The following is a 25220-nucleotide window of genomic DNA, read 5'->3' as shown; positions in this document are numbered from 1 at the left end:
AGCACTGCCAAGGTCACCACTATACCGTGTCCCCAAGTGCCACATCCACAAGTTTTCTGAACACTTCCAGGGATGGTGACTTCACCACTGTCCTAGGCAACCTGTGCCACTATTTTCCTTTAATACACACTGTTAAAAACATCCACATTTTGCAAGTCCTGCTTCGGTTCCCCTCACGAAGATAACTTCGGACTGGGCTCACTGCCGGATCCCCTCACGGAGGGGCCGGGCGGGGCTCGTTCCCGGTTCCCCTCATGGAGGGGCCGATCCGCTTCACGGAGGTGCAAGGCGGCTTATGGCTGTCTCTGTTCCCCTCATGGAGGTGCAAAGCGGCTCATGCCAGCCCCGGTCCCCCTCACGGAGGGACGGAGGGGCCGGTTTCCCTCACGGAGGTGCAAGGCGGCTCACGGCAGCCCCAGTTCCCCTCACGGAGGGGCCGGTCCCCATCACGGAGGTGCAAGGCAGCTCACGGCAGCCCCGGTGCCCCTCACGGCAGCCCCGGTTCCCCTCACGGAGCGGCCGGGCGGGGCTCGAGCGCGGCTCCCGGCTCCGGCCGCGCCGTTGCGGCGGTGCCGGCAGGGGGCGCGGGCGCGGCCGTTCCGCCATGGCGGATTACGAGGCGGTGCAGCGCGGCCCGCTGCGGCTGAAGGGCAGCGGCGGGGCCCTGGGGGCCGGCAAACGGTGAGGGGCGACGGAGGGAACCGGGGGAGAACGGGGGGCGGTGAGGAGGGATCGGGAGAACGGGGGATGAGGAGGGGACACACAGCCGCGGGGCTGAGCGCTGACCGGGCGCTCCCCGCAGGAAGAAGAAGAAGGCGAAAGACAAGGCCCAGATCCTGGAGCAGATCGTGAGCAGCAAGAAGCAGGAGGAGGAGAAGAAGCGCGGGCTGGACAAGCGGACCCCGGCGCAGGTGGCCTACGAGAAGATGCAGGAGAAGCGGGTAAGGCTTTAAAAACCCCCGTGAGCCCCGGGGTGAGGCCGCTGAGGGGGTTGCGAGTGCCTGGAGTAACCGGCCCTTCTGTGTCTCCTACAGCAAATGGAGCGGATCCTGAAGAAAGCATCGAAAACCCACAAGCAGCGAGTGGAGGTGAGCAAAACCATCCCGAGTTCCTCAGGCCAGCGTGTTTATTGTTGGGCTGAAGGAGCTGTTCCGCCTTGTCAAACGCAAGCCGGGACGCAGGGGAGGTTGTGGTTCAGCTTGGTAATGTCAGCACCCGTTTTCTGTCTCTTTTCCTCCCGCAGGATTTCAACAGGCACTTGGATACTCTGACTGAGCATTACGACATTCCCAAAGTCAGCTGGACTAAATGACCGGGCTGCTTTTCACGGCTCTGGAGCTGGAGTTGTGTTTTGTTTGTATCAAGCAGGGTTGCCATGTAAACCTGTCTTTTCTCCATATTGTCTAATACATCTTCTGAGCTTTTATGACTCTATACTGTCTTATTTTATAGACTTGTTTTTTAAAACCCAACATGCAGCAGTGTCTCCTCTGGGCTAAGGAGCTCTGGTTTACATCGATGGAGAGGGCTGGTTTTTCTTAGTATTTATAGTGAGATTAAGGCCAAAACTAATTGCTGTGAGCCAGATGGAAAACATTCCTTTATTTCTTTTGTTCTAACGGTTCTCCCTCTTTGAGGTGAAGAGTCCGACAGGCTCACATTATTTAAGTTTCTGTATTAAGTTATGTGAATTGTGTAATTACTATCTATCAAGTTCTGTCAGAGAAACTGTGAACTATGTAAAATTGTTTTACGAAATTATATTCCTTGATATTTGATCTTTGTATACTTTCAAGCCTAACCAGCAAGAAGGGAGGTTTAATCCATGGAATAGAGAGCAGCCAACAAGCTCTGAGTGATATCCAAGTTTTCATAGCTGATGTGCTGGATTTCTGGGATCCCACCGAGCATCCAGGCTTGTGCAACTCTGAAATAAATAATCAGCGTGTCTCTCGAGTGTATAATTACTGGCTTGCTGCGCACCGGGTGCTGAATCTGATTTTTGTGGAAAACAGTATGATTTCCATCTTGAGTATCAACTGTATCATTTCTATCTTGAGTATCAACGGTATCACTTCCATCTTGAGCTCTCTCAGAGGGGTCTGCTGCAACTTGTAAATTCTATTTAATTTATTAAAACGCTGCTTTCATCCCTTTTTTTGGTGCTGATATACGCATGAAACGGGGAGTGTGGAGTTTGAGTCTTACCCCTCTGAGGGATGATATGTATAATGATCGAACTCGTAAGGCGCCGCTTAAATCCGAATGAGGTTCCGAGCCCTGGCTCTCAGGGTGTGTCCGGAGCCCACCTCAGCCTGGGCGGGCCGGGACAGCCCCGGGGCCGTGCCAGCGCTACCGGGACATTCCCGGGGGAAAGCACGCCGGGACTACTTTACGAAGCCGTTCCCTCATGGTGCCCTTCCGCTCCACAGCGCGGATCGCTGCGCGCAGCCCGGGCGCGGCCGTGCCGTCACTTCCCGCGGAAGGGGAAGCGGAAGGCGGGCGGGACGCGGCCCGGCCGGGGCGATGTCGGCCAGCGCCGTCTATGTGCTGGACCTGAAGGGGAAGGTGAGGCCCGGAGCCGAGCGGGGGTTCCGCTGCCCGGGGAGGGCTGCGGGGACTGCGGGGGTTCTGCTTCCCCTGGGCGGGCACAGGGCAGTGTGGCCTGTAGCCCCTCGCCGGTAGGGCGAGGTGAGGCGGCATCCCCGGTAATTCATCTCTGCCGCTGTTGTAGCTGCTTTGCCTCAGAGGAATTGTTTTTCCTATCCTAAAATCGTTGCGAGAGTGCGAGCAGGAATAGGGGAAGGATAAGTCTGGAAAACATGACTTTGCACTTAAATGTTGGTATGCGTTCTAATCGGCAGAGTATTTCAGCATTGTGTAAATGCAGAGAGGCTCGAGGGAAGCTGGATGATTTTACAGCGGCCTTTCACACATTTGTGTGTCTTGCATGATAACGTCCTTATGGAAGAGAAAAAAGAAGGATTTGGTTGCTTTCCTTATAGGTTCTGATCTGTCGGAATTACCGTGGAGATGTGGACATGTCAGAGGTGGAACATTTTATGCCAATCCTTATGGAAAAGGAAGAAGAGGGGACGCTTTCTCCTATCCTAGCACATGGGGGAGTTCGTTTCATGTGGATTAAACACAACAACCTGTATCGTATCCTTTGTGCTGCACATGTGCTGACCATGCCAGAGGCTGCTGATTTGGGTTTTTTAATGTCAAAATGCAAGTTGGAGAATGGGTGAAGTGGTATAAAAAGCCTATATTCAGTAAAGTTGGTTATATTAAATAAGGGCTTTTTGTGCTTTACATAGTGTAAAATGCACCAGCAGCAAAAGGTCCAGAAAGTGTTTTAATTTTACTCTAATTAATGACTTCCTAAATGTTTATCTTCATATCTCCTTAGATCATATCTGCTGTTAAGTAGTTAATGCATAATTCCTCTAGGCAACTCTATTTGCCTAAAATTAAGCTTTTTAAAGTACACTTAGTAATTTTTTTTAAAATGCACATTCCTGAACATCCTTCATCAGTTGTTGCAACTTCCAAGAAAAATGCTTGTGTATCACTGGTGTTTTCATTTTTATATAAAGTAGTTCAGGTGAGTATATTTCAAAAGTAACCTTTGTGTTCTGTCTAAATAGAAATGCATAGAGCTTTCACATTTTTTAAGAACTTCAATAATAGCATTTTTATTTTATATTTGATTGTTTTGTAGAACTATCTGATAAGGGCACAGATATTTTGTAGCTGTGTAGGCAGAGGATGGGGCAGGTGCTGTAATAGTTGCACAAGAGCTGAGCACCTGGAGGAGATTGTGAATTGGTGCATGATCCAAACACAAATCCTGTATTTGGTTCATCTGTACCTGTTGAGAAAAATATTTTCTCCAGAATAAATACTTTTCATAATAGTTTCTTCTGTTTGGAAAGTATGGGGTGGGGGTTGGAACTTTACAAGATTATTATTTTAGATGCAGGAATTCCTTCTGTATGTGCTGTGCTGCCTCATTTAATGTCCTTCTTCTCCCTCCTCTTGTTGCATTTCAGGTTTTTTCTGAATACTTCAAGGAGTTGGAAGAAGAGAGCATTAGGGATAATTTTGTTATTATTTATGAGTTGTTAGATGAGCTTATGGATTTTGGTTATCCCCAAACCACTGATAGTAAAATTTTACAAGAGTAAGTATCACTCAACAGTAACAAAGGAGTGTTTTGACCCTTTTTTCATAGGCAAACAAATGTTTCAATGTGTTCTAATGATCAAAAATATTAATTTTCTTTTCTTTTTCCATGCCAATTTTTTGGGATTGTGAAGGTACATCACTCAGGAAGGCCACAAACTTGAAACTGGAGCCCCACGCCCACCTGCCACTGTTACAAATGCTGTTTCATGGAGATCAGAAGGGATAAAATACAGGAAAAATGAGGTGTTCCTGGATGTCATAGAGTCAGTTAACCTTTTGGTGGGTCCCTTGTAGTTTAATTTTGTGTGAGAATTGTAGTAGGAAGTGTTAAAAAGGACATTTTGTACAAAAACCTGCAATAGAAAGTCTGACTGTGGATAGTGTGCTGTGGCACTCAAAGCAATGGAACCATTAAGTTCCCCCAAGGAAATCCAGTACAAATAATGCTTTAATTGTGTGTATTGTTGATTTTTGATGTGTCCTTTGATCCTCCTTCTGTGCTGCTTCACATCCCTGATTTAATTCACTGTACTGCATTAATTCCTCATAAGAAACACATCCAAGAAATCCCAGGGCATGGGGATGGGGTGGGAGGTTTCTGGATGTCACAAGGTCCCCCATCAGAGATGTCTTACCTTCCTCTTCATCTTTGTTCAGGTCAGTGCCAACGGGAACGTGCTGCGGAGTGAGATAGTTGGATCCATTAAAATGAGAGTTTTCCTGTCAGGAATGCCAGAGCTGCGCCTTGGGCTGAATGACAAAGTTCTCTTTGATAACACAGGCCGTGAGTGTTATCAGAATCATCACAGGTGCTATCTGGAGTCTTAAGGTTTGGGATCACAGAATCTTGGAGGTTGGAAAAGCCCTCTAAAATCACAAGGTCCAACTGCTGAGCAGCACCACTGTGTTCAGCACTAAGCCATGTCCCCAGGTGCCACATCCACAGGGATTTGAACACTTCCAGGGCTGGTGACCCCACCAGTGCCCTGGGCAGCCTGTGCCAATGCATTGCCATCCTTTCAGTGAAGGAATTTTCCAAAAATACAGCCTAAACCTCCAGTGGCACAGCTTGAGGCCATTTCCTGTTGTGCTGTCCTGAGTTGCCTGGGAGCAGAGCCTGACCCCACCTGGCTCCATCCTCCTGTCAGGGAGTTGTGGAGAGTGAGAAGGCTCCCCTTGAACCTGCTTTGTTCCAGGCTGAGTCTCCCTGTCGCAGACATTTTTTCACAGAAATTTTTTCTTTAAGATTTGTGCATCTTCTGGCAAGCAAAGGCCCCAGAAGAAGAATGTAAACAATTGCTATCAGCTGCTGTGGAATGCAATAAGATGCACCTGTGATTAGTTCATGTTCCATGTGTACAATTAAGGGCCAATCACAAGAGCAAGCTCAGAAAAAGATTCCCTAGACACAGAACTTTGTTATAGATCCTTTTCTATTCTATTCTTAGCTTAGCAGCTCTGCAACTTCTCTCCTTATTCTTTTTAGTATAGTTATAATGTATTATATATCATATATCAGTAAATCCAGCCTTCTGATCATCAAACAAAATTCTCATCCTTCTCTCACCCCAGAAGACCTCCTCAAGTCGCTGTAATATCTCCCCAGCTCCCTCAGCTGCTCCCCAGCTCTGTTTCCTTTTCTGGACACACTCCAGCCTCAATCCTGTCCTTGTTGTGAGGGGTCCAGAACTGATCACAGGGTTTGAGGAACCTCAGCAGTGCCCAGCACTGCCCTGATCCTAGAAATTGGCTAGAAGGAAGGAATGTCAGCAGGCAGCAGCTGTGCTCTGCTGAGATTTGAGCCATGGTTTGTGTGACCTGATGTTTTCTGCTAGGTGGGAAGAGTAAATCAGTAGAACTGGAAGATGTGAAGTTCCACCAGTGCGTTCGTCTCTCTCGCTTTGAGAACGACCGGACAATCTCCTTCATCCCACCCGATGGAGAGTTTGAGCTCATGTCCTATCGCCTCAACACCCACGTGAGTCTGGATCTGCCTTTTTAAAATGAGAATGGTTTAGATTGTAGCCACAACAGCTTTCCCTTCTTTTCTTTTTTTCTCCTAAACCATGGGTTTTTGAGTCAACTGTTAATAGCAAAACTTGGTGCTCACTCCTTCTGGAGAAAGAAGGAAGTTTAGATTTCACTTAGCAATAAATCTCTGTTTCAACAGCTGTTGAAACTGTTTTGGAAATACTATGTTTTTAATCTAACTACCTAATGTCAGTGTAACAATTAATTGTGCTTGTTAACAACAGTATTTATGGCACTTAGTTTTATTGGAGTATGCCAGCCATGGTGATAAAGAAAAGTCAAAAAAATTCAATCTAGAGAAGGTCTGCAGCAAAGAAATAGTTCAGTCCCCAGTGTGTAAAACTATAAAATATTTTCTGATGCAAGTGTTTGTTATTAGGGATTAATCTGAGACATACATTTTTAAGCCTATAATTCTTGTACATTTGCTCATTGATATATCAGTGCTTGCTCATGTGTATAATTATTTCTTTAAAAACCACAATTCTGTCATTTTGAATACCCCAGGCTGCATTTTCTGTGTGGCTCACATACTGAGTGTAGCTTTAAGGGAAAGCAACATTTTAGTGCCTCTGTCACAGTAAAACTCAGAGCTGTGCTGTGTTTTTCCACCACCAGGTAAAGCCCCTGATCTGGATTGAATCTGTGATTGAGAAACATTCCCACAGCCGCATCGAGTACATGATCAAGGTCAGACATTAAATAATCATGGCTAATTTTAGTCTTCTTTTCTTTGTTTTCAAAGCTTTTACATTTTTGTACAAGTATCCAGCATTTCTGTGGGACTTAGACACCTTTGAAGACTTCATTTGTCAGTTATGATCTCAGTTCCAGTTCTGGTTCTCAGCATACAGGTTGGGGTGGAGGGGAGCTGTGTGTCTCACAGCTCTCTGAGCTCACCAGCATCATGGAAATACTTAAACTCTGCTTTTCTGCTTTATTGTTTCAGGCAAAAAGTCAATTTAAGCGTAGATCAACTGCCAACAATGTGGAGATTCACATCCCAGTTCCAAATGATGCAGACTCGCCAAAGTTTAAAACCACTGTTGGAAGTGTCAAATGGGTTCCAGAGAACAGTGAAATTGTCTGGTCCATTAAATCTTTCCCAGTAAGTGTTATTTTTTACTCTTAACACCAAAGAGTGTAATAATTACTTAACACTAATATTCCATTCACATTTAAACTCTGCCTAAAGCAAATCCTGTTGGTATCAGACAAGTAGCAGTGGACTCTTCCTCTTTTTCCATGGATGAAAGATTGGAATTTGCTAATAGATGTTGTTTATATTTGTTTCACTTGGATATTTTTTCAGAATTCGGGCAGAGAGCAGATTTTTGAGTGATGTCTCTGGGTGGTGTAATCCTTGGCCTGGCTTTAGCAGCAGCTGTTTGAGTTTTGTCAGGCTCTACTTCTTGGGTGGTTCCATGAGCATGAGCTCTGTCCACTGCTAATGGTGTGATAGTGCAGCTGTGTGTCGCTATTTAATCTGAATTTTTGAGTATAAGGCTGGAAGAAAATGAATTATGCCTCAGGCTGGATCTGCTTTTTTTTTTTTCAAAAAGATTTTAAAAATAAAAATACATGTCACTTTGAAGAGCTGGAATGAATAGTGGAGTTCAGCAGTTTGACATTAAGAAAACTACTTCTGTCATGGCAAGTTTGTATTATTTTTTTTTTGTTTCAAGAAAATAAACAATTGTCTCCTTTGGATAGGGTGGAAAAGAATACCTGATGAGAGCTCACTTTGGACTTCCAAGTGTTGAAGCTGAAGACAAGGAAGGAAAACCTCCCATTAGTGTAAAGTTTGAGATTCCCTATTTCACCACTTCAGGAATCCAGGTCAGTGTTTGAAAACAAAAATGCTGATAAATTCACATGCTGGGCTCTCACTTACAAGGTGTTTCTCATCTTGATGATTCCTGTTCAGTTTTATCCACAAGACAGATTTTTACCCATAAAATGGTTGGGGTTTTTTGCTTTTCTTTTTAGCTAAATGCTGCTTTGTCAGCATGGGAGACTTTATATCTCACAGATCTTTTTTTGCAGGTTCGTTACTTAAAGATAATTGAGAAGAGTGGCTACCAGGCTCTGCCCTGGGTGAGGTACATCACCCAGAATGGAGGTGAGAGGAGGGGAATATTTTGTTTCTCCAAAATACACCTACTAAATGAAACTCCTATTTTTGAGTACAGACCTATCTAGTTTAGATACACAGTAAATTCAACCACACTGTTTCTTTTCTAATCCCCTTTTTGGTGTGTTAATAAAAGACCCACTGGGGTAGAGTGGTAATGCTGTTCAAGTATTTTCTAATTGAGCTGGAATTTGGGAAATTTAAAAACAAACACATCATTGGCAGTGTGCTCACACATCTCATTCTGCCAGCTTTAAAATGTATAAGACACTGTCTAGTACAAAATACTTGATTTTTAGCAAGCAAAAACGGTGGGGTTTGGTTTTGTTGGGGTTTTTATTTTATAGAATTGTTGAATCCCAGACTGGTTTGGGTGGGAAGGGACCTTAAAGCTCATCTTGTTCCAGCCCTGCCATGTCAGGGTCACCTTCCACTGTCCCAGGTGCTCCCAGCCCTGCCCAGCCTGGCCTTGGACATTTCCAGGGATCCAGGGGCAGCCCCAGCTATGAGGCAGAATTGCAGATATGAGGAAGAATTTATTCCTCATATCCCATCTAACCCTTCCCTCTTTCACTTGAAGGGTTTTAGTGTTTTATTGATATTTACATCTTCTTTTATTAATATACATTAAACAAGAAGATATTTTATCACTTTATCCCACCTTGCTGCTCTGCTTTACTCCTTTGAATGAGACAAATTACTAAAATTGGATTTTTGTTGGTTTTTTTCCCCTTTACAGACTACCAGCTCCGAACACAGTAAAACACCTCAAAGGCACCACAGACAAGAAACCTTCAGGCCTAGAATTCATGTGCAGAAACTTCTGTGGTCCTGAGAGCTGTGAATGTTGTTGCCAAGGGTCTCGTTTCTGCAATCTTGGATTGACAGAAGAAAGATTGGAAATTTATTGATTTCAATAATGTGTTTGAGCTTTTGAACCATTAGTATTGATTGTGTGAATATTTATTTCATCCTTAGAACATGCTGATCTTGCTGCTAAATGCTAATTACATTAGGAGTAGCAGTTACATTGAGGAGCCAGGAATCCAGAATGAACCTTGGGAATGTCTTGTTGATGCCTTGTCAGTCACAGTTGCAGAGTTTCTAATATTTGTATTTTAGAATCCCTAAAGACATTGGCAGCATTATGCTACAAATTAGGGAGATGATTGTGCAATTAAATGACTGCTGAACACTTCATTGTATTTAGCCCAAGGTATTTATTTTATTTTTTTTTTTCTGGGCATTTGGGTGCCTTAACTCATTCATTGCTCTGTTAACTTAAAAAAAAAATGGCAGAACATGAGTTGAAATTATCTGAAGTCAAAAAACACCGTTAGCTTTTTTTCCATGGTTTCAAAGGAATTAATCTGAGAGAACAGCTTCAAGTGAAAGGTTTGGAAACAAAAATAGGGGTTTGTTAAAGACTAAGTTAACTGAGAACAGGAGTAAATGCCTGTAGGAGCAGGATTGCTGCCTCCAGTCAGCAAAATGCAGGTGAAAGAATTCCAACCTTGTGACACCCTGCAAACCCTCTGCCAACTGACCAGTATTTGCTTTTTCAAATTCCTGTTCATCAAACGAGTTCCCAATTGTCAGATGTAGGCACAAAGCCTTAGATTAGGTATTAAAAGACCAAAACCCTTCTAGAGGTAATGTGATTTGGTAGGAAAATTGGGTGTTTATGATTATTTTTCCAATTCATAGTAATATACTCCAAGCTCTTCCTGGAAGTTACTGTATAAGAAGAGGCCGACAAAAATCCAGTTGCCATCTTTCTTCCAGCTTGCCTTTTGTGTTAATTTAGGGCAAATACTTCCCCTTTTTTTGCTATAGTTTGCTAGAATTGTTTAACTTCATTTGCCCTAAGGAGAGATGTTTTCTTTCTCAGTCTTTTCCGTTTGTAAACAGCTATTACTGTATCTTCCTGGCAGAATGAATAACAGTTTGCAATGTTATTCTTCAAGGTATTATTTTTTTTTTACATGCCATTTCATTTTTTTTTCTCAGAAGCTACAATTGGCATGGGTGTACATAGTTATTTTGGGGTTTTGGTGAGGTTTTTATTTTCAGGAAAATTGTGACGGTTATCAGTATTTGCTTTACACAACTTTTAGGCTGTTTTAGCTTGAATTTAGTACTCCTGAGAGGTGCTAAACTTACACCATCAAAATCTAAATATCTATGTCTGCAGATGTGATGTGACAATACACTATGTGCAAAATTCTCCACTGGTGGGAGAGTCCAGGAGTGTCCACAAAGAGTGAGAAGGTATTTCAGTCACTGTCCTCACTGAATCCTTGTAGACTGTACATAGCTACACCTGTGTGTAAATCAGCCAAAAACCAGCTCAACTCCCCCCAGGCTGCAGCTGCTGTGACATCACAGAAGATTTGCCTCAGGAAATCTCATGTCTGGTGGTATTTGGCAACAACCACACCCCCAGGTTTTGGCAACCCTGGGTGTGCACAGGTGTGTTCTGACTCTGTTTGTCACCCAAAAAAGCTTAATGTTGAAACAGAATCATCTTGTTCAAGATTTCAGTTCCACTACTCATTTTCATTTGAATAATTAAGCTTATGACTGGACTAAAACTTTTTATATTAAAACTGTAACTGGTTGACAAATCACTTTCTGCTGACTTTATTTTTTCCAAGTGTTTGCTCTAATTATGCCTGTAAAATGTGACTCTCCATCTTTGTTTTCCTCTTGGAGTTTAGATCTTGTGGACCAGAACCATGTTTTCTCCTGTTTTGTTGCAGTTTGACTGTTTTGATGATGGGGCATCAGCCATGCTTGTCCAGAAGGTAATAAAGGCAGAAAGTCCTCTTTGAATCAGTTGTATTTTGCCTAATTCTTTTTCAGTTTGATCTACACCAGGTAGAAGCCTCTGATCTCAGAGTATGCTCAGCTCTGTTAATGTGAGGCCTGGATAAGTGAAGCAGAACTTTATAAAAGCAGGAAGTACTGATATTCCTGATTCAAAAAAAAAAATAAATTCACTTTTCTATTCTCAGCAAAATCCACCCATGCGCCATAAAATTGGTTCTCAGAAATCAAAACTCCCCTCCTCCTTTTCATCCACTTGTTACAATGTGGGTGCACAGGCACAAAGACAAAACCAAGGGATGTTATTCCAGCACCTGATCACAATGAGGGCAGGTTTGGGTGGGACACTGAGGAGAAACTTCCCTGGAAGTTTCTGGAGCAGCCTGGGACAGTGGAAGGTCCCATTTAGAATGAGATGTGCTGTAATATCTCTTCCAACACAAACTACCCTGTGATCCTTTGAGGAATGATTTCCCCACAAGTTTTGTTCTTAGACTGCTAAATCTTTATCTCACTGAACTTCGTTCTCTGCTAAATGTGGTGAAATGTAAATATCTCGGTTTGCCACCATGTTATAGGTAAGTGCCTAATACAAAAGACTTTTAAAAGACAATTTGCATGTTTGAGGTGCCTAATCTGTGTTTTCAGCCTGCTGTGGTTTCATAGCTGTGTTGGAGATGCTCGCAGCAGAAACCTTCCCTGTCCCTCCCCAGACACAGACCTGTCACTTTGTCACTTTGCACCATTTAATTACCCTTGATTAGATAATTGTCTCTCCAGGTGCGTCAGCGGCGCTCCCTGTCCTGCAGTTAAATTTCCTGTGCTGGTGTGTGTGTGTAGCTGAACGAGCTGAATGCCATCACTCTCTGTGCCACTGTCCCTGCCAGCAGGTGGCATTCCGAGCCCGCTGCTCCCAGTACAAACCAGTAAGAGCCGTGAGTGAGAACGCTCTGTACCCAACGAGCCTTGATTTCGGCAGCCGCGGCTATTTTAGTGACTCTGAGTGCATTAACAACCACCCAAAACATGTAATTAAATTATTTTTTTAGCCTTATGCAGTGTGATTTTTTCTTTTCTTTTCTTTTTTTTTTTTTTTTTTTTTTTTTTTTTTTTTTTTTGGAGTTGAGCAACTTTGCCATTTAGCTGGATAGTTATAACATTCTTATTTCTTGCTTTTTTTTTCTCTCATGTGGCTGATTCTGGTACTCCAGCAAAGTGCAGGTGCCAGGGAAGGGAGGACCACAGGAGCAGCTACTCGGGGTTGTACAGTGGTGCTGGCATTGCCAGGGCACAAATTAAACCTCAGCTCGTGGTCTGAAAGCTCCCATGTGATATAATATTAAAAAATAAGAAGACCTTTTCACCCCCACACTCGATTAGCTCTAGAGAAAACTGGTTTTGTCTCAATAAATTAAGCCAGAACCTATGTCCCAATCGAGTAAAATCCCTCAGAAAAGTTTCATTCCACCTTGGTCTTCCAGCTGAAGAGTCTTCTGTTATGTGTTTTTAAGGTTTTCCTGCTCTTCCTTCTCTCCTGGCAGCTTTTTCTGCTGGAATACTCTTTGGACTGCTTATATTTGCTTCCCAATTCTAGTCTGAGCTGGTTTTGTCTATAAACATCCTTACACAAAAAGAGAGATCATGAGACTTTATCAGGAGTGGATTTGCCTCTGGTTAGGAGATTGCACCTGTTTATTTCTGACTTTATTCTGTGAAAATAAAAAGGCTAAACCTTGGCACCTCTGTCTTTATCTTGTGCCAAAGGCAGTGTTGCAATACGTTCAGTGCTTTTTTTTCCCCTCTGTGGTTGACACCCACTGCTGTTTGTAATTTCAGCAGCCCTGGCATGGCGAGGGTTGATGGCCTTGCAGAAAACAGCGTGAGAGAGCAAAATTAAGGGACAGTATGAATAATCTTAATTGCCACGGTAATTAACTATACAACTATGCTATTTACCCTACAGGAGAAGTCAAAACGTAAACAAACAATTGTAAAACTTTTCTTTCCGTGGCATTCAATGTGATTTCTAAGTCATGCCCTCCCTACACACAGATAAAACTTGTTTCTCCTGTAGTTACAGCACATTGTCTTGACTCAGCATTTGTTAAAGCACAGTTACAGCTCACTGCAGGCAGATGCAGGAGGTTCTCTTGTGTAGTTACTCCTCATTAGGGAATTAGTGAAAACTTTGGGTCTTTGGGAGCTCCAGCACAGGGAGGACACAGACCTGTTGGAAAAAGTCCAGAGGAGACCTCCAAAGATGATCAGAGGGATAAGAAAGGTTGGGAGAATCCCAATTCCAAATCTTTGGGGTGACCTGACTGTGACCTCCCAGTATCTGACAGGAGCCCACAAGGAAGATGGAAAGAGACTTCACAAGAGCCTGGAGTGACAGAAGGGGGAATGGCATCACACTGACAGAGAGAGGGTTTAGATTGGGTATTAGGAAAAAAAATTGGTTTTGAGGGTGGTGAGGCACAGGTTGTCCAGAGAATCTGTGGCTGCCCCATCCCTGGGAATATTCAAGACCAGGTTTGATGGGGCTTGGAGCAACCTGGTCTAGTGGAAGGTGTCCCTGCCCATGGCAGGGGATAGAACGAGATGGGTTTGAGGTCCTTTTACATTTCCTGCATTGTGACTGTGACCTGCCAGGCTTTGGCAGCGTGGGAGCTGTGTGGGGATCAAGGTGAGGATCAGCAGTGCCATCACTGCTCTGGGCAGCCCCACACCTGGCTCTGTTCCTTCACACCAGCTCCCAAAGAGAAAGATGTAGGGGTTGTTTTAGAGATAGGAGTTACAGCTGAACTCAGGTCTGTATCTGTCCTCCTGAAAATGAAGCAGTGCTGTTTCATCAGGATGTGTTCTAGTCAGTTCCCAAGAATTGGTGCAGCCATCGGAAACTGAGACCTTCCACAGTCCTGCAACATCCAAGCAAGACTAAATCCACTTTTCCCACTCCAGCTGTTCTGTTGCTCTGCGATTGTTGACAAACCCATTAAACCAGAGGATTTGGATAATTCTGAGTTTAACACCAGAATTTATGCCCAGCTTATAACTCTTCTCTCTTCTCTTCTCTTCTCTTCTCTTCTCTTCTCTTCTCTTCTCTTCTCTTCTCTTCTCTTCTCTTCTCTTCTCTTCTCTTCTCTTCTCCTTCCCTTTCATTCTCATTCCCCTCCACACTGCATCTCTTCATGTCCATCTGCTCTGAAGTCCTGCCCTGACAGCTGCAGCATTGCATCAATGAAACTTCATTTTGCTGTAGGTGGAATCACTCTGAGGTGCTCCCAACAAACTGTGGGCTTGATCACGGAGCCTCTAAGTTTGTTTGTGGGCTGATGGTCAAATAAATAAACAGAAACAGGCCTGAATCAAATGATCAGCAACGTGAGGAACAAGACGCTCCTAGAGTCAGCATGCTGGGCTCCAGCCCGTTCTGGAGAAAGTTTTGTAGGCTTAGTTCAAATCTTGGCCGTGGATTTGTACCTTGGATCAAAGTTTTGTTGCAGGCCCTTCTCCAATATAAAGCAAAGAAACATAAAACAACAAATATCCACTGAAATCCAAACACAATCTGCTCTATGTTATGCTACAAAAATGAATGAACTCTGCCTCCCACCCACTCCCACTGTGACTTGCTGTGAATAAGCACCACTCAAAGGAAACCACTGCAAGGAGTTCTGCTTCTTTCCAGCAGGACTAACAATGGAGCAGGGAAGAATGCTGACTGCTTTACCTCTGCTATTCCAGTTGGGCAGGTGTAGGTGAAGAGCAGTGGGGTGTTTAAAAGACCACTGAAAGGACTCACTCCTCACACTGAATTGAAGCCCAAATGTTCAATATATGGGCTTTATATTTATTATATTATATTTATATTTATTATAATATTTTTATTTTTACATTTAAATATATGTATATGTTATTATTTATATATAATTTATTATTATACATAATTATCATTTATATATATAATTTATTATTATACATATAATAATTTATTATTATGCATAATTATATATCTTCTATATTTATATATATTTATTTTATTTTTATATTTTTAATCTATTATATTATGATAATGCTTTAATTTTTTTTTTTTCTATTAAAGGGAATTTTTTTTTTCTATTAAGTTAGGAAAAGCCCTTTTCCATCCTTCTCAAGGTATGTCCTACACCTCATCTGAGAATTTCTTAGACCCCCTGAGGCAGCATGGTGGTTGCACCCCAGATTTTGAGGGAGAGAAGAATATCTAGGGAAATCAGGCACGTAGGATAAAACCATCCATTTGTTATTTATGGATCTTCAAGCCACTGATGTACCTGCTGGATTTAGGGAAGGCTTTACACAGTGATTCCTCATGGGCACACTGGATTGCACTGATGAGAGCTGGGTGCTGCTCCAAATCAGAAAGAGGGCAAATCTTGATCTGGGTTTTTTAATTTTAAGTAGTTAAAGAGGAGCTGCTGGATTCTCCCCAGAAAAGAAGGAAGAATTCAACTATCCCACCAAGCTCAGAAGCAAGCAGGGGCACTGGGTTTCCTGTAGTATCAAGATTTAGGGGGGTTTTACATAAATTGTGGCAAATATCTATTGAATGGTGGGTGTAGGAGATCTCAAATGTGTGTTAGAATCAGCCAAGTTATGGAGAGGTAATACAGCACCCAAATTCAGGTGTGGTTTTATATTTTCTTAAAACTCCTGGAATGGTGCTCTAAGCTCTACCTGTCACTGCTGCTGTCTGGCCAAGGAAATGGGACAAAACTGCACAGACAGGGAGGGCTTGAAGAAATTTCAGTATAAAAGTTAAAGGGAAAAGCTTGAGGGGAAGGATAATGAAGGAGGATTGTTCAGAAATGCTGACATTATAAACAAACCAAATCTGCTTTTTCATCTTCAAACACAAAAAAAGCAGCCTATAAAGTTGAAAAGGAGCACGTTTTAAATGGACAAAAAAATATTATTAGCGCAGAATTCCACCTTTGCCACTGTATTTGTTTAGAAAAGCACTTATCAGTCAAGCACTGCCCTGCATCAGAGATAGGAACCTGTTGCTCCTTGAGCTGAGCTCTCCTCTGTGTTTCAGCCACCTCTAATTACTCCCTGCCCAATAACGAGCTGCAGGACAAGTGTTTATTTTCTTGCTTGCTTATTTATTCAAACAAAAGCACAAGAAGAGAGGCTTCTGCGTGTGGTGGACTCTACAATTGTTCGAGTTTCCAAGAGGTCACAAGGGTGCCAGATAACATTAGCAGCTAAGTGCTGTGTTGTCCTGTTGTGTTATCAACAGGAAACATCTTTACCAGCACAGGAACTGCAGCTTTGTAATTGGCCTGGTGCAAGAACATGACAGTATTTTCTCATCCTATCAGGACTCGGATATTTTGGGAAGTGGTATATAAAGCTTGCAGCACACAGTGTCTCTTGGACATTAGGAACAGGTTCGTGGCAGAAATCAGTGTGCTTTGCTATTTTAGTAGTTGCTATAGTTGCAGCATGAATTTTCTTGCCCTGCGTGGTTCAGGATGGTATTTCATTACAGTCCATATGTGTATTTTTATTATTTGAGTGCAGATGGACATGTTTAAAGGAATTAATGTGGTGATATAAGCCTTGTAAAGAAGCCTTTAGCATATAAACAACAAATCCATAAATCATATCAATGCAGGCCGTGTTTAGCTTTCATTAAATACTCATAGACTTCTATGGTGCAAGATTGAGCTCTATCCAAGCAAATTGCAGATTCACTGGATGATAAAATGTTATATTTGGGCGCTGAAATGAGCAGCGTTCTGCATGATCCATGTGTTGAACAGAGCAGCCCTTCTGCCTCACACAGTTAATGGCAAAAAAAGAGCAGTAACATCTATAACTAGTGTTAGATCAGAGCAAATAGTGCTTCAATGGAGCTGTAAAGAGCTCTTTTGGAAGGGGGCCAATAATGCAATTAATATTCTGTATGGAATTACACCACTTGTTGATTATAGCAAGCCTCACTTGGCCCATTTGATAAAGCTGGAGTGGCTTTTTCCACAGCTGTTGTCACTGTTTTCATCCAAAGTAGCTGTAACCACCAAGAAGGAAAAACTACAACACCGAACGCACAGCCTGAGGATTGCCCAAATTTTTCCTAAAAAGTGCATAATGAGAAATTCTAATAACTTGAGGGTCAATTTGAACCTTCAGGATAATCAGTGCCACACCACCTTTAATGCACTGTTGCATGTTGCCCTTTGAGAGCTCCCACATCCAGATTTTCTGACTTCCACTCTTATTACAATTTTTCTTACATGTCTGTTGACATCAGAAATCAAAGATATATTTTATATAGAAAAATTTTTGGTAAGTGTGGCCAAAAGGATCATTTTGTTACCAATAAAACTGGCTTCTACAATGACAAAAATGAGGAATTTCTTTCCATTTTATTCTATATAGTACACACTAAAAAAAAACCAACCCTAATTGGAAGTGTGAGCACTTAAGTGGTCACAGAAGCTTCATTTGGCCCTCACTGATTCCTGCCCCAAAACATCCTGAAATCTCCCAGAGAACCAGAGCCAGGAGCTGCAGCACTTGGAGCTCACTGTGGCAGTGCAGAATTATATCCCCAACCTTATCTCCCACATCTTGTGTCAAATACCCAAAATATCAGGGGCTGATGATGGCAGGTGTTATTCTGGGGGGGTGACACAGCCAGAGATGGGGAGCTAAGAGCTTTTTTCCTCCCTCTTGCTCACTCTTGAAGCATGCTGGTGGCGGTGGTGGGAAGGAGGAAACGTTTTGGTTTTCCTGGCTGAGGTGTTGGGGTGCCCAAACTCTCCGAGGCAGCAGCACTGCAGCAGCTTTCTCTTTTCCAAGCAGGATTTTGTGACAGCAAAGCCAGAGGGGTTCAGATTAATGAAGTGACTTTTTTTTTTTTTTTTTAGCAAATGCAAGATTATTTTTTTTTATTGGGGTGAGAACGTGAATTCAGCAGAGAAAAGAAACAGCAGCTGCAAGTTGCTGGAAGTTAAGGCAAAGTCAGGCTAGAGGAGTTTCCAGGAGAGAATTTATTTGTGTTTGTGTGCAAAGATTTGCTGATAGAGTTGATGCAGGGGAGAGCTCGGAGTTCTGTGTGAAGATGGGAGGGAACCTTCACCAAAAAAAACAACTCTTGCAAAAACTGCAGCCCCAGAACTGCTGTCACAGGCCCTGCCCTTGGGCGTGGACCCTGCAGGTGATGCTCTCAAGGGCTGTGGGAGCTCCTCACCTCCAAAACATCAGCGTAATCCTTCCTGGAGGCTTCTCCCCCTGCTGAGCTCGTCAAAGCTGCTGCCCTCACAGCAGCACCACCTCCACAGTCAGTGCAGGTTTCCTGCAGGTGCCCTGGGACATCCCCAGCTGTGACTCCCCACACGCTGAGTCAAGAGCAGGGAGGGAGGCTGGGCTGGGTGCAGGATCATTTCTGCTCTCGGGGAACCTCTCACCCACGTTTCCTGCACGAATCCTGGGTGAGAGTGCTGTCTGTGAGGGCAGGGGAAAGCCAGTGTGTGGGAAAGTACAGTGCCACATGTGCTTCGTACCAAAATTGTTCTGCTGCAGTGGCACATGGTATGGCCCATTCTGCTTCGTACCAAAATTGTTCTGCTGCAGTGGCACATGCTGTGTCCCATTGTGCTTGACACTAAAAATGTTCTGCTGCAGTGGCACATGCTGTGTCCCATTGTACCTGGCACCAAAATTGTCCTGGCACATGGTGAGTTCCATTCTGCTTGGTACCAAAAATGTTCTGCTGCAGTGGCACATGCCGTGTCCCATCCAAATCATCCTGGTATCCTTTTTGGTACCAGGATGATTTGGAACATCCTGGCACCAAAAATGTTCTGCTCCCTGCCCTCTGTCCACACCCAGCTGTGAATGCTGCCTCATTTTGAGCCCCAGGTATTTTTCCTTTTCCCCTCCAGGCCATTGGTTCCCCTGCCCTTTGCCATATGGGATGGAAGCTGCTGGCTTGGTGCTTGTGTGGGGGATGTTGGCCTCACATCTCCTGGCTCCTGACCATCTCCTCTCCCCACAGCCACAGAGTGAGAGAGAAATAAATGCTACAGCTGCTTTTCCCTGCATCCACAGCGCAGCTCTCAGCCTGCTGTTTGTTCCCAGCATTTAATGGTGCCCCATGTCCCATCAGCAACAGCTTTTGGTCCAGAGCCATTGAACAGCTCCATCAACAGAGGAAAGGTTTAAATACCACATTGTGGGTTCAGGACCAGCTCAGTGCACAGGAGGAATTAACAGGTCAGTCATGATGAATCACAATTGTCACTCACAATGAATTTCCTCTAAGATCCTATTCCTGGCAGATATATTGCAGAAGGTTATTTGGACAGCAGGGCACTGCCCTGAGCCCATGTCCTATAAATCCATAAAGCAGAGCTGAAAGGACTTGGGATGCACCTGCTGGAGCCTGGGAATGGGCCACAACTGAGCTGTGCCAAGCAAAGATTTGTGCCTTGGTGGAGCCAGGCAAAAGGGGCTGCTGCTTCCTGGGGGTACCAGTGAGGTATCTGATGCCTCAGGTTGAGATTTTATATTTTTTACATTCTGTGCTGCTTTAGTGGGTGGGTCTGGGCTTCATTTTATGGGATGGTGAGCTCTGTGCACAGAGCAGGGAGACAAAACAATTCCTGCTCCAGCTGGGCACCAAGGACAAATGATCCAAATCTCAGCCCAAGAGCACAAACACCGTGGGCTGGAGAGAGAAAAACAAGAAAGATGGGACACAAGCTGGAATTGGACAATTAACTCCAATATGCAAATGGAGCAGAACTGATAAAAGTGAGAGACCCCATGAGAGGTCGTGCAGTTTCTGACCATTTTGGGTTCATCTTGGGTTCATTTTGTGACCATTTTGGTTCATCTTGGGTTCATTTTGTGACCATTTTGGGTTCATCTTGGGTTCATTTTGTGACCATTTTGGTTCATCTTGAGTTCATTTTGTGACCATTTTGGTTCATCTTGGGTTCATTTTGTGACCATTTTGTTCATCCTGGGTTCATTTTGTGACCATTTTGGTTCATCCTGGGTAGCCCTGGCTGGGCTCCTGTGCTGCCCAAGGTGGATCCATCGAGGAGATCATTTAAATAAATCCCTGCTTTATTCTTTAGCTCTGTTTAACCTCTGTTCTAGCTCAGCCTTCTCAAGGCATCAGTTCAGATCTGGTGGTGGTGGAGGCGTGAGCACAGCTGCCCTTGGCTGAGGAGGGTGAGCATCCTCCCCAAAGTGAGCAAACCAAGCTTCTGCAGGGCTTGGAGAGGCTGCAGAGCACCGTGTGGGCAGCACCCTTGGGCTGCTGAGGTGCCTGGGGCTGCGACTCTTTGCTTCTCTGGGTTTTTTGGGTGGTTCCACCGCTGCTTTTATCTTGGTCTGCCGCAGGGGAAGGGCAGTTGTAGCTAATTCCCACGGGGCTGAAAGAGCAGCAGTGAAATAAATTGGAAAGCCTGCTCACTCAGAGGAAGGCAGAGAACTGGTGCTACCAGCGTGGCTGAAAGTGAAAGGGCTGAAGGAGCCTTTGGCCCACATAGGGAGGGGAACCATCTTCTTGTTTTTTTGATGCTCTTGAAAAGAGAGAAACAGCTGCTTTTCATTTTTTGTGTAAAACAGCACCCGTCAGTGCCAGGGCTGCTGTAACAGCCCCTCCATGCTACATGAATCTGGGCTGAACCCCTGCCCCAGGGGTGTTGGGGGCACCACTCAGCAAAAACGGGCACAGTGGTGGGAAAATGGCCTGAATTTAGATTTTATTTAAAAAGAAAATCCCACTGTATATTCAGTTTGTTTGGAAGCTATTGCCTTTTTAGCCATTGTTAGAATGAAAGCAATTGGGCACATAATAATTCCCACACTGCAGCATTGAACCTCTGCCCTAACAAAGAGCCACCACTGGGCATGGTGCAAAGGATAAATTAACATTTTCTATTATTCCCTTGAAAAAAATACACTCTTGCAGCCTTCTGTAAAAAATACCTTCGGGCAAAACAGATTATTTTGACTTTGGACAGCATCATTCACAAACGCCCCACCACAAGTTTGGTCTGAAGGAAACCACACATGATCTGACTCTTTTTATCTCAAATCGGCGGCAGAGAGCTCGGTGCGGTTACAGTTCTCCTCATTTCTCAGAAGAGATGATCATATTTAATCATTGTGTCAGTTGGCACAAACACCATGTTTGTAGTGAAATGCTAAAAAACAGCACATTTATCTTCCCCTCGATCAAGATTGGTGCGATAGAAGCTCTTAACGTTAAAACTCATCAGCAGTGAAATGTTTGAAGGGCTCAGCTACCCAGCTTGTTTACTGTAGCTTATTTTAAAGAATGGTCTGATCTCTCCTGCCTAATATAACAAATACAGCATCAGTAATCTCCACCCAAGGGTATTCATTCCTTGGCAGGCTTCGCTTTGGCTCTGAGATATTATTTCTGGACTTTTTTGAGGGAATGACAACTACTAACTTGCTTCACTGAGCAGCACATTTCAGAATCCACATTTCAGAATCAGCCTGTAGGGGTTGCCTCACAGCATGTCCCCACCAGCTGCACTGGTGCAGGAGCCAAAAGTCATTTGGAGGGGGAGAGAGAACTGGAAGAAGCCTGTGATTCCCCATCAGAGGGGCCAGAGAGTCTCTCCCTCGTTTCCTGCAGTGAATCCATCAGATCTGCAGCTCTCAGTGACACAGGGCTGCTCGGGGTGCTCTTGCATCACCCCTGCCCTGATTCCTGTCACTTCACTGGCACCAACTCCTGCTGTGGTATCGAGAGGTCCCAAGCACACAAAAACCTCCCCTGCATCGCAGGGTGCGCGAGAAAATCAGCCCTTGCCTAAAGAGCTCACTTGTCATTCATGTTTAATCCAGCTGGGTTTGTCTCTCTCCTGTAGGGCCAGGGCTCCACTCCCCACCCTGCCCACCACAGGCTGAGAGCTCAGGGGCACAGGCAATGCCAATGGTGAGGTGCAATGAGTTTTGGTTCTGCTCAGGCTGCAGTTTCAAAGACAACACTGAGCTTGAAACATTGCTTTTCTGTCAAAAAGGCTGTTTGAGCTCTCAGAACACCAACAGGAGGAGGGGACAGCCCCAAGTCTCAGTGCCTGGCATGCAGAGCTGTCCTGTCCTTCTCCAGGAGCATCTTCCCTGGCCAGAGCAGCTCCAAAGGAAAGAAGGAGCATTGCCAATAATCAGTGTAATTGATACCCTGTGAGCCCCAGCCCCAGCTCAGGTGCTGCTCAGCAGCTCAGGGCTGTGGCACCATTGCTTTCGTAGAGTTTGAGTTTTGGTGGTTTCCAACGACCTGTTCGGTTGATGTGAAATTGTGGAGGAGTTGAGCACTCAGCTGTGCTCTGGGCCAAGCAGACAAGTGAAACGCCATGCAGGGCCTGCACCTTGTCCCTGAACAGGCTGTTACACGCCCAGAGCTGCCAGTTTCCCTCCTGCCACCGAAACCCCAGTGCCAGTGGCTCCTGGAAGGTGTGCACTCATGTTCTGCAGGATCATCCATTTTCAGGAGCTCCTGGGATGAAAAATGAAGCTGCTCCTCTGCTGCCCATTTGCTCAGAAAGTGCTGCCACACAGCCAGAGGCAGTGACAAGATGGAAAAAGCGCAGTATTGGCATCACATCCCATCACAACAACCCTTCCCAGAGCACAGCTGAGCCAGGCATCGTTGGAGGGGGATGCTGTAAGCAAAAACCAGTCAAGCACACCACCCAGATGAGCTTTGTGAGATTTATGTCCATGGGGTAGCTACATGAACCTGACACTTTTTTCTTCCACATTTTGGGCCGGTTGTTTGGGGAGCTTTAACTGGAGTTGGTCATACACGTATCCAGAAATTTTTCTGCAGGTAAAAAACTTTTCTTTCTGTTTCAGAGCTACTCGTGTCCCTCACTAGAGCTGTCCACAGCCCCTTGAGGTTTTCAGATCAATTCTGGGGCTGCTGGAGGTGAGAGCAGGGATTTCCATGGAGGAGCCATGCAGGGAGCTGACAGAACAGCCTGGGTGAATTCAACTACAGCCTTGAGGTGCAAGTAAAGCAACAGCAAAGTCAAGTCACCCCAGCCTTTGAAATGCCAGTTTACAGCGTGAGCAGGGGAAAATAGCACTTTGTTAATTCTTGTTTAGGAAAAAAAGCAGCAGAACACTTCCCTTAGTGACACATTAGCTGACAGTGGTGCTTTTATGACTCTTTCCTAGTCACTAGTGAGTCACTGGATGGAAGTGCAGGGACAGACTGTTCTCAATCCAAGGGTTGCAATCCAGTGGTTCAGTGTCACCCAAAACAAGGTGCTGCTCTTGCTCCTGCTCTCCCTGGTGCCATTGCCATCTTTCTCTCCAAGTCCTTGATGAGCTCAGGCTCACATCTGGTGGCCCTGAGGGTCTCTGTGCCACCAGCAGCTCCATCCCCACACCAGGAGTGCCACCACAGCTCCTGCTGACCACCACGACAAGCCAAGGAGTCTCCAGGCATTTTCCTTCACCAGGCATTTTCCCCTTGCCTCCTAATGCAGCTCGTATGTTTAGACATCACCCTTCACAGACATCCATTCTTTCCGAGTTCCTTACATTTTGGATTATATATCCTCAGTTTTGATCCTTTGCATCAGAAAATAGGGTTTTTGAAGCTTAATAGTGAGGGTTCAGTGGATCTGCCAGAGCTCCTGGCACAGCCTGCATCCTGCAGGAGCAATTACTTTCCAGTGAGTCTCTAAAATTGCTTATTTACTTCCACTTGTAGGCCAAAAATACTTTAAAATCAGGGCAGTTTTTTCCAGTTACACAATCGCCCGAAATATCTTGAATACATAGACTTCCACTGTGGTTCAATAGTCAATCTGAAAATAGCCAAAGCAGTTTGTAAAGCATGTTCAAAGTGTTCTCTCCCAGAATCCAGACTTTGGAAGTGCAGCCCTATGGTCCAAGTCAACCAACGTCACGAAGCAAAATCAATTCCCCAGATTTTATAAAAACACAGGGAAAAAGAGACAGCAAAGGAGAGGGCAGCCAGTCTGTGGTGCTCTTCAGCAGCTGCCTGGGCAGAATTATCACAACCAGCCACTTCCAGAATGCCCTTTATGTCTATCCATGTCGAGTTTATTTACTGCTCTTGGTAAAACAAAACCAGAGTTGTGTTCTGACCAGCCATGAGATTTAGGATGTTTTTCCATTAGAGCTTTTTAATTAATTATCGTGAGTTTAGAGCATTAAGTGTGGGGCATCTGCTGCTCCTACCATTTTAATTTATCAAAAGCATTGATTTCTTTTTGCTACAGTAGTTTAAGAATCAGAACCCTTCTCTGTCTTGAAGGTACAGGTGACAAAGTGTGCAGGGATCTTGTGAAGCTCTCCAGAAAATCTTCTAAAGATCTCAAGGCACTCTGCAAAGTGAGGCTCCATTTGTTTTCCTTACTCATGCATATTTTAAACTCCCTTTTAAGTCTCAACGGTTTGCATGGGTGTAATTCAGAACAGACTGGGGCCTTACATATTTTGCATACCAACAAGTTATGCGAGTCCAATTTCTGAAAAAAAGATTATACGAGCATTATGATGCAGTTGTGGAGTAACTCGCTGGAAAAAAATAATAACACGACAAATCCTGAAGGAATCACTTTGTAATTTTAAGTGGATGTTCACAAATGAAAGAAAGCTTTGTGTCCATCAACAATATGCAGAAAGGAATCAGCCTTTCTCCAAACCCACTGAAGAACCATGGGCTTAATTTGTAGGTTTAAGTTACTGGCATCCATATATAGATATATATGTGTGTGTGTGTGTGTATGTCTATATATATACACACATATGTATGTCACCCAGACTTTAAATGATATTGAAAAACTAGAAAGAACATGATAAAAAAGTATATATATTTTTATATATCATATAAACTTTAAATGATATTGAAAAAGTAGAAATAGCATTATAAACCTATATATATATATATATATAATGTTATCTAGACTTTAAATGATATTGAAAAAGTAGAAGTAGCATTATAAACCTATATATA

The 25220-nt window shown here is 44.1% G+C and overlaps 2 protein-coding genes across 2 annotated transcripts; both read left to right on the top strand.

The window, feature by feature from the left end:
• Positions 1 to 576: 576 nt before the first annotated feature.
• On the top strand, positions 577 to 1434 carry FAM32A (family with sequence similarity 32 member A). Its single transcript, XM_054291067.1, has 4 exons — positions 577 to 681; positions 803 to 941; positions 1035 to 1088; positions 1244 to 1434. Exons 1-4 carry the CDS (start codon positions 605 to 607, stop codon positions 1310 to 1312), a joined length of 339 nt encoding a protein of 112 aa, XP_054147042.1. The 5' UTR covers positions 577 to 604; the 3' UTR covers positions 1313 to 1434.
• A 1053-nt stretch (positions 1435 to 2487) lies between these two features.
• On the top strand, positions 2488 to 11191 carry AP1M1 (adaptor related protein complex 1 subunit mu 1). Its single transcript, XM_054290965.1, has 12 exons — positions 2488 to 2568; positions 3006 to 3162; positions 3540 to 3607; positions 4056 to 4186; positions 4323 to 4470; positions 4849 to 4975; positions 6027 to 6169; positions 6841 to 6912; positions 7172 to 7330; positions 7936 to 8061; positions 8269 to 8344; positions 9096 to 11191. Exons 1-12 carry the CDS (start codon positions 2527 to 2529, stop codon positions 9116 to 9118), a joined length of 1272 nt encoding a protein of 423 aa, XP_054146940.1. The 5' UTR covers positions 2488 to 2526; the 3' UTR covers positions 9119 to 11191.
• Positions 11192 to 25220: the final 14029 nt, after the last annotated feature.

Source organism: Melozone crissalis, unplaced genomic scaffold, assembly GCF_028551555.1.
Source record: "Melozone crissalis strain CALT ecotype California unplaced genomic scaffold, PUWL_Pcris_2 ptg000088l_1, whole genome shotgun sequence".
NCBI classification, from domain to species: Eukaryota; Metazoa; Chordata; class Aves; order Passeriformes; family Passerellidae; genus Melozone; species Melozone crissalis.
This window is presented reverse-complemented; position numbering and strand designations above follow the sequence as displayed.

Bases quoted from the DNA above. Each gene is read 5' to 3' on its own strand.
- AP1M1 (XM_054290965.1), top strand. From the start codon at position 2,527: ATGTCGGCCAGCGCCGTCTATGTGCTGGACCTGAAGGGGAAG. The intron at 3,163-3,539 runs GTATCCTTTGTG...ATCCTTCATCAG, and splicing joins TAAACACAACAACCTGTATC to TTGTTGCAACTTCCAAGAAA. The intron at 8,062-8,268 runs GTCAGTGTTTGA...CTTTTTTTGCAG, and splicing joins TCACCACTTCAGGAATCCAG to GTTCGTTACTTAAAGATAAT.
- FAM32A (XM_054291067.1), top strand. From the start codon at position 605: ATGGCGGATTACGAGGCGGTGCAGCGCGGCCCGCTGCGGCTGAAGGGC. The intron at 682-802 runs GTGAGGGGCGAC...CGCTCCCCGCAG, and splicing joins GCCCTGGGGGCCGGCAAACG to GAAGAAGAAGAAGGCGAAAG. The intron at 1,089-1,243 runs GTGAGCAAAACC...TTCCTCCCGCAG, and splicing joins CCCACAAGCAGCGAGTGGAG to GATTTCAACAGGCACTTGGA.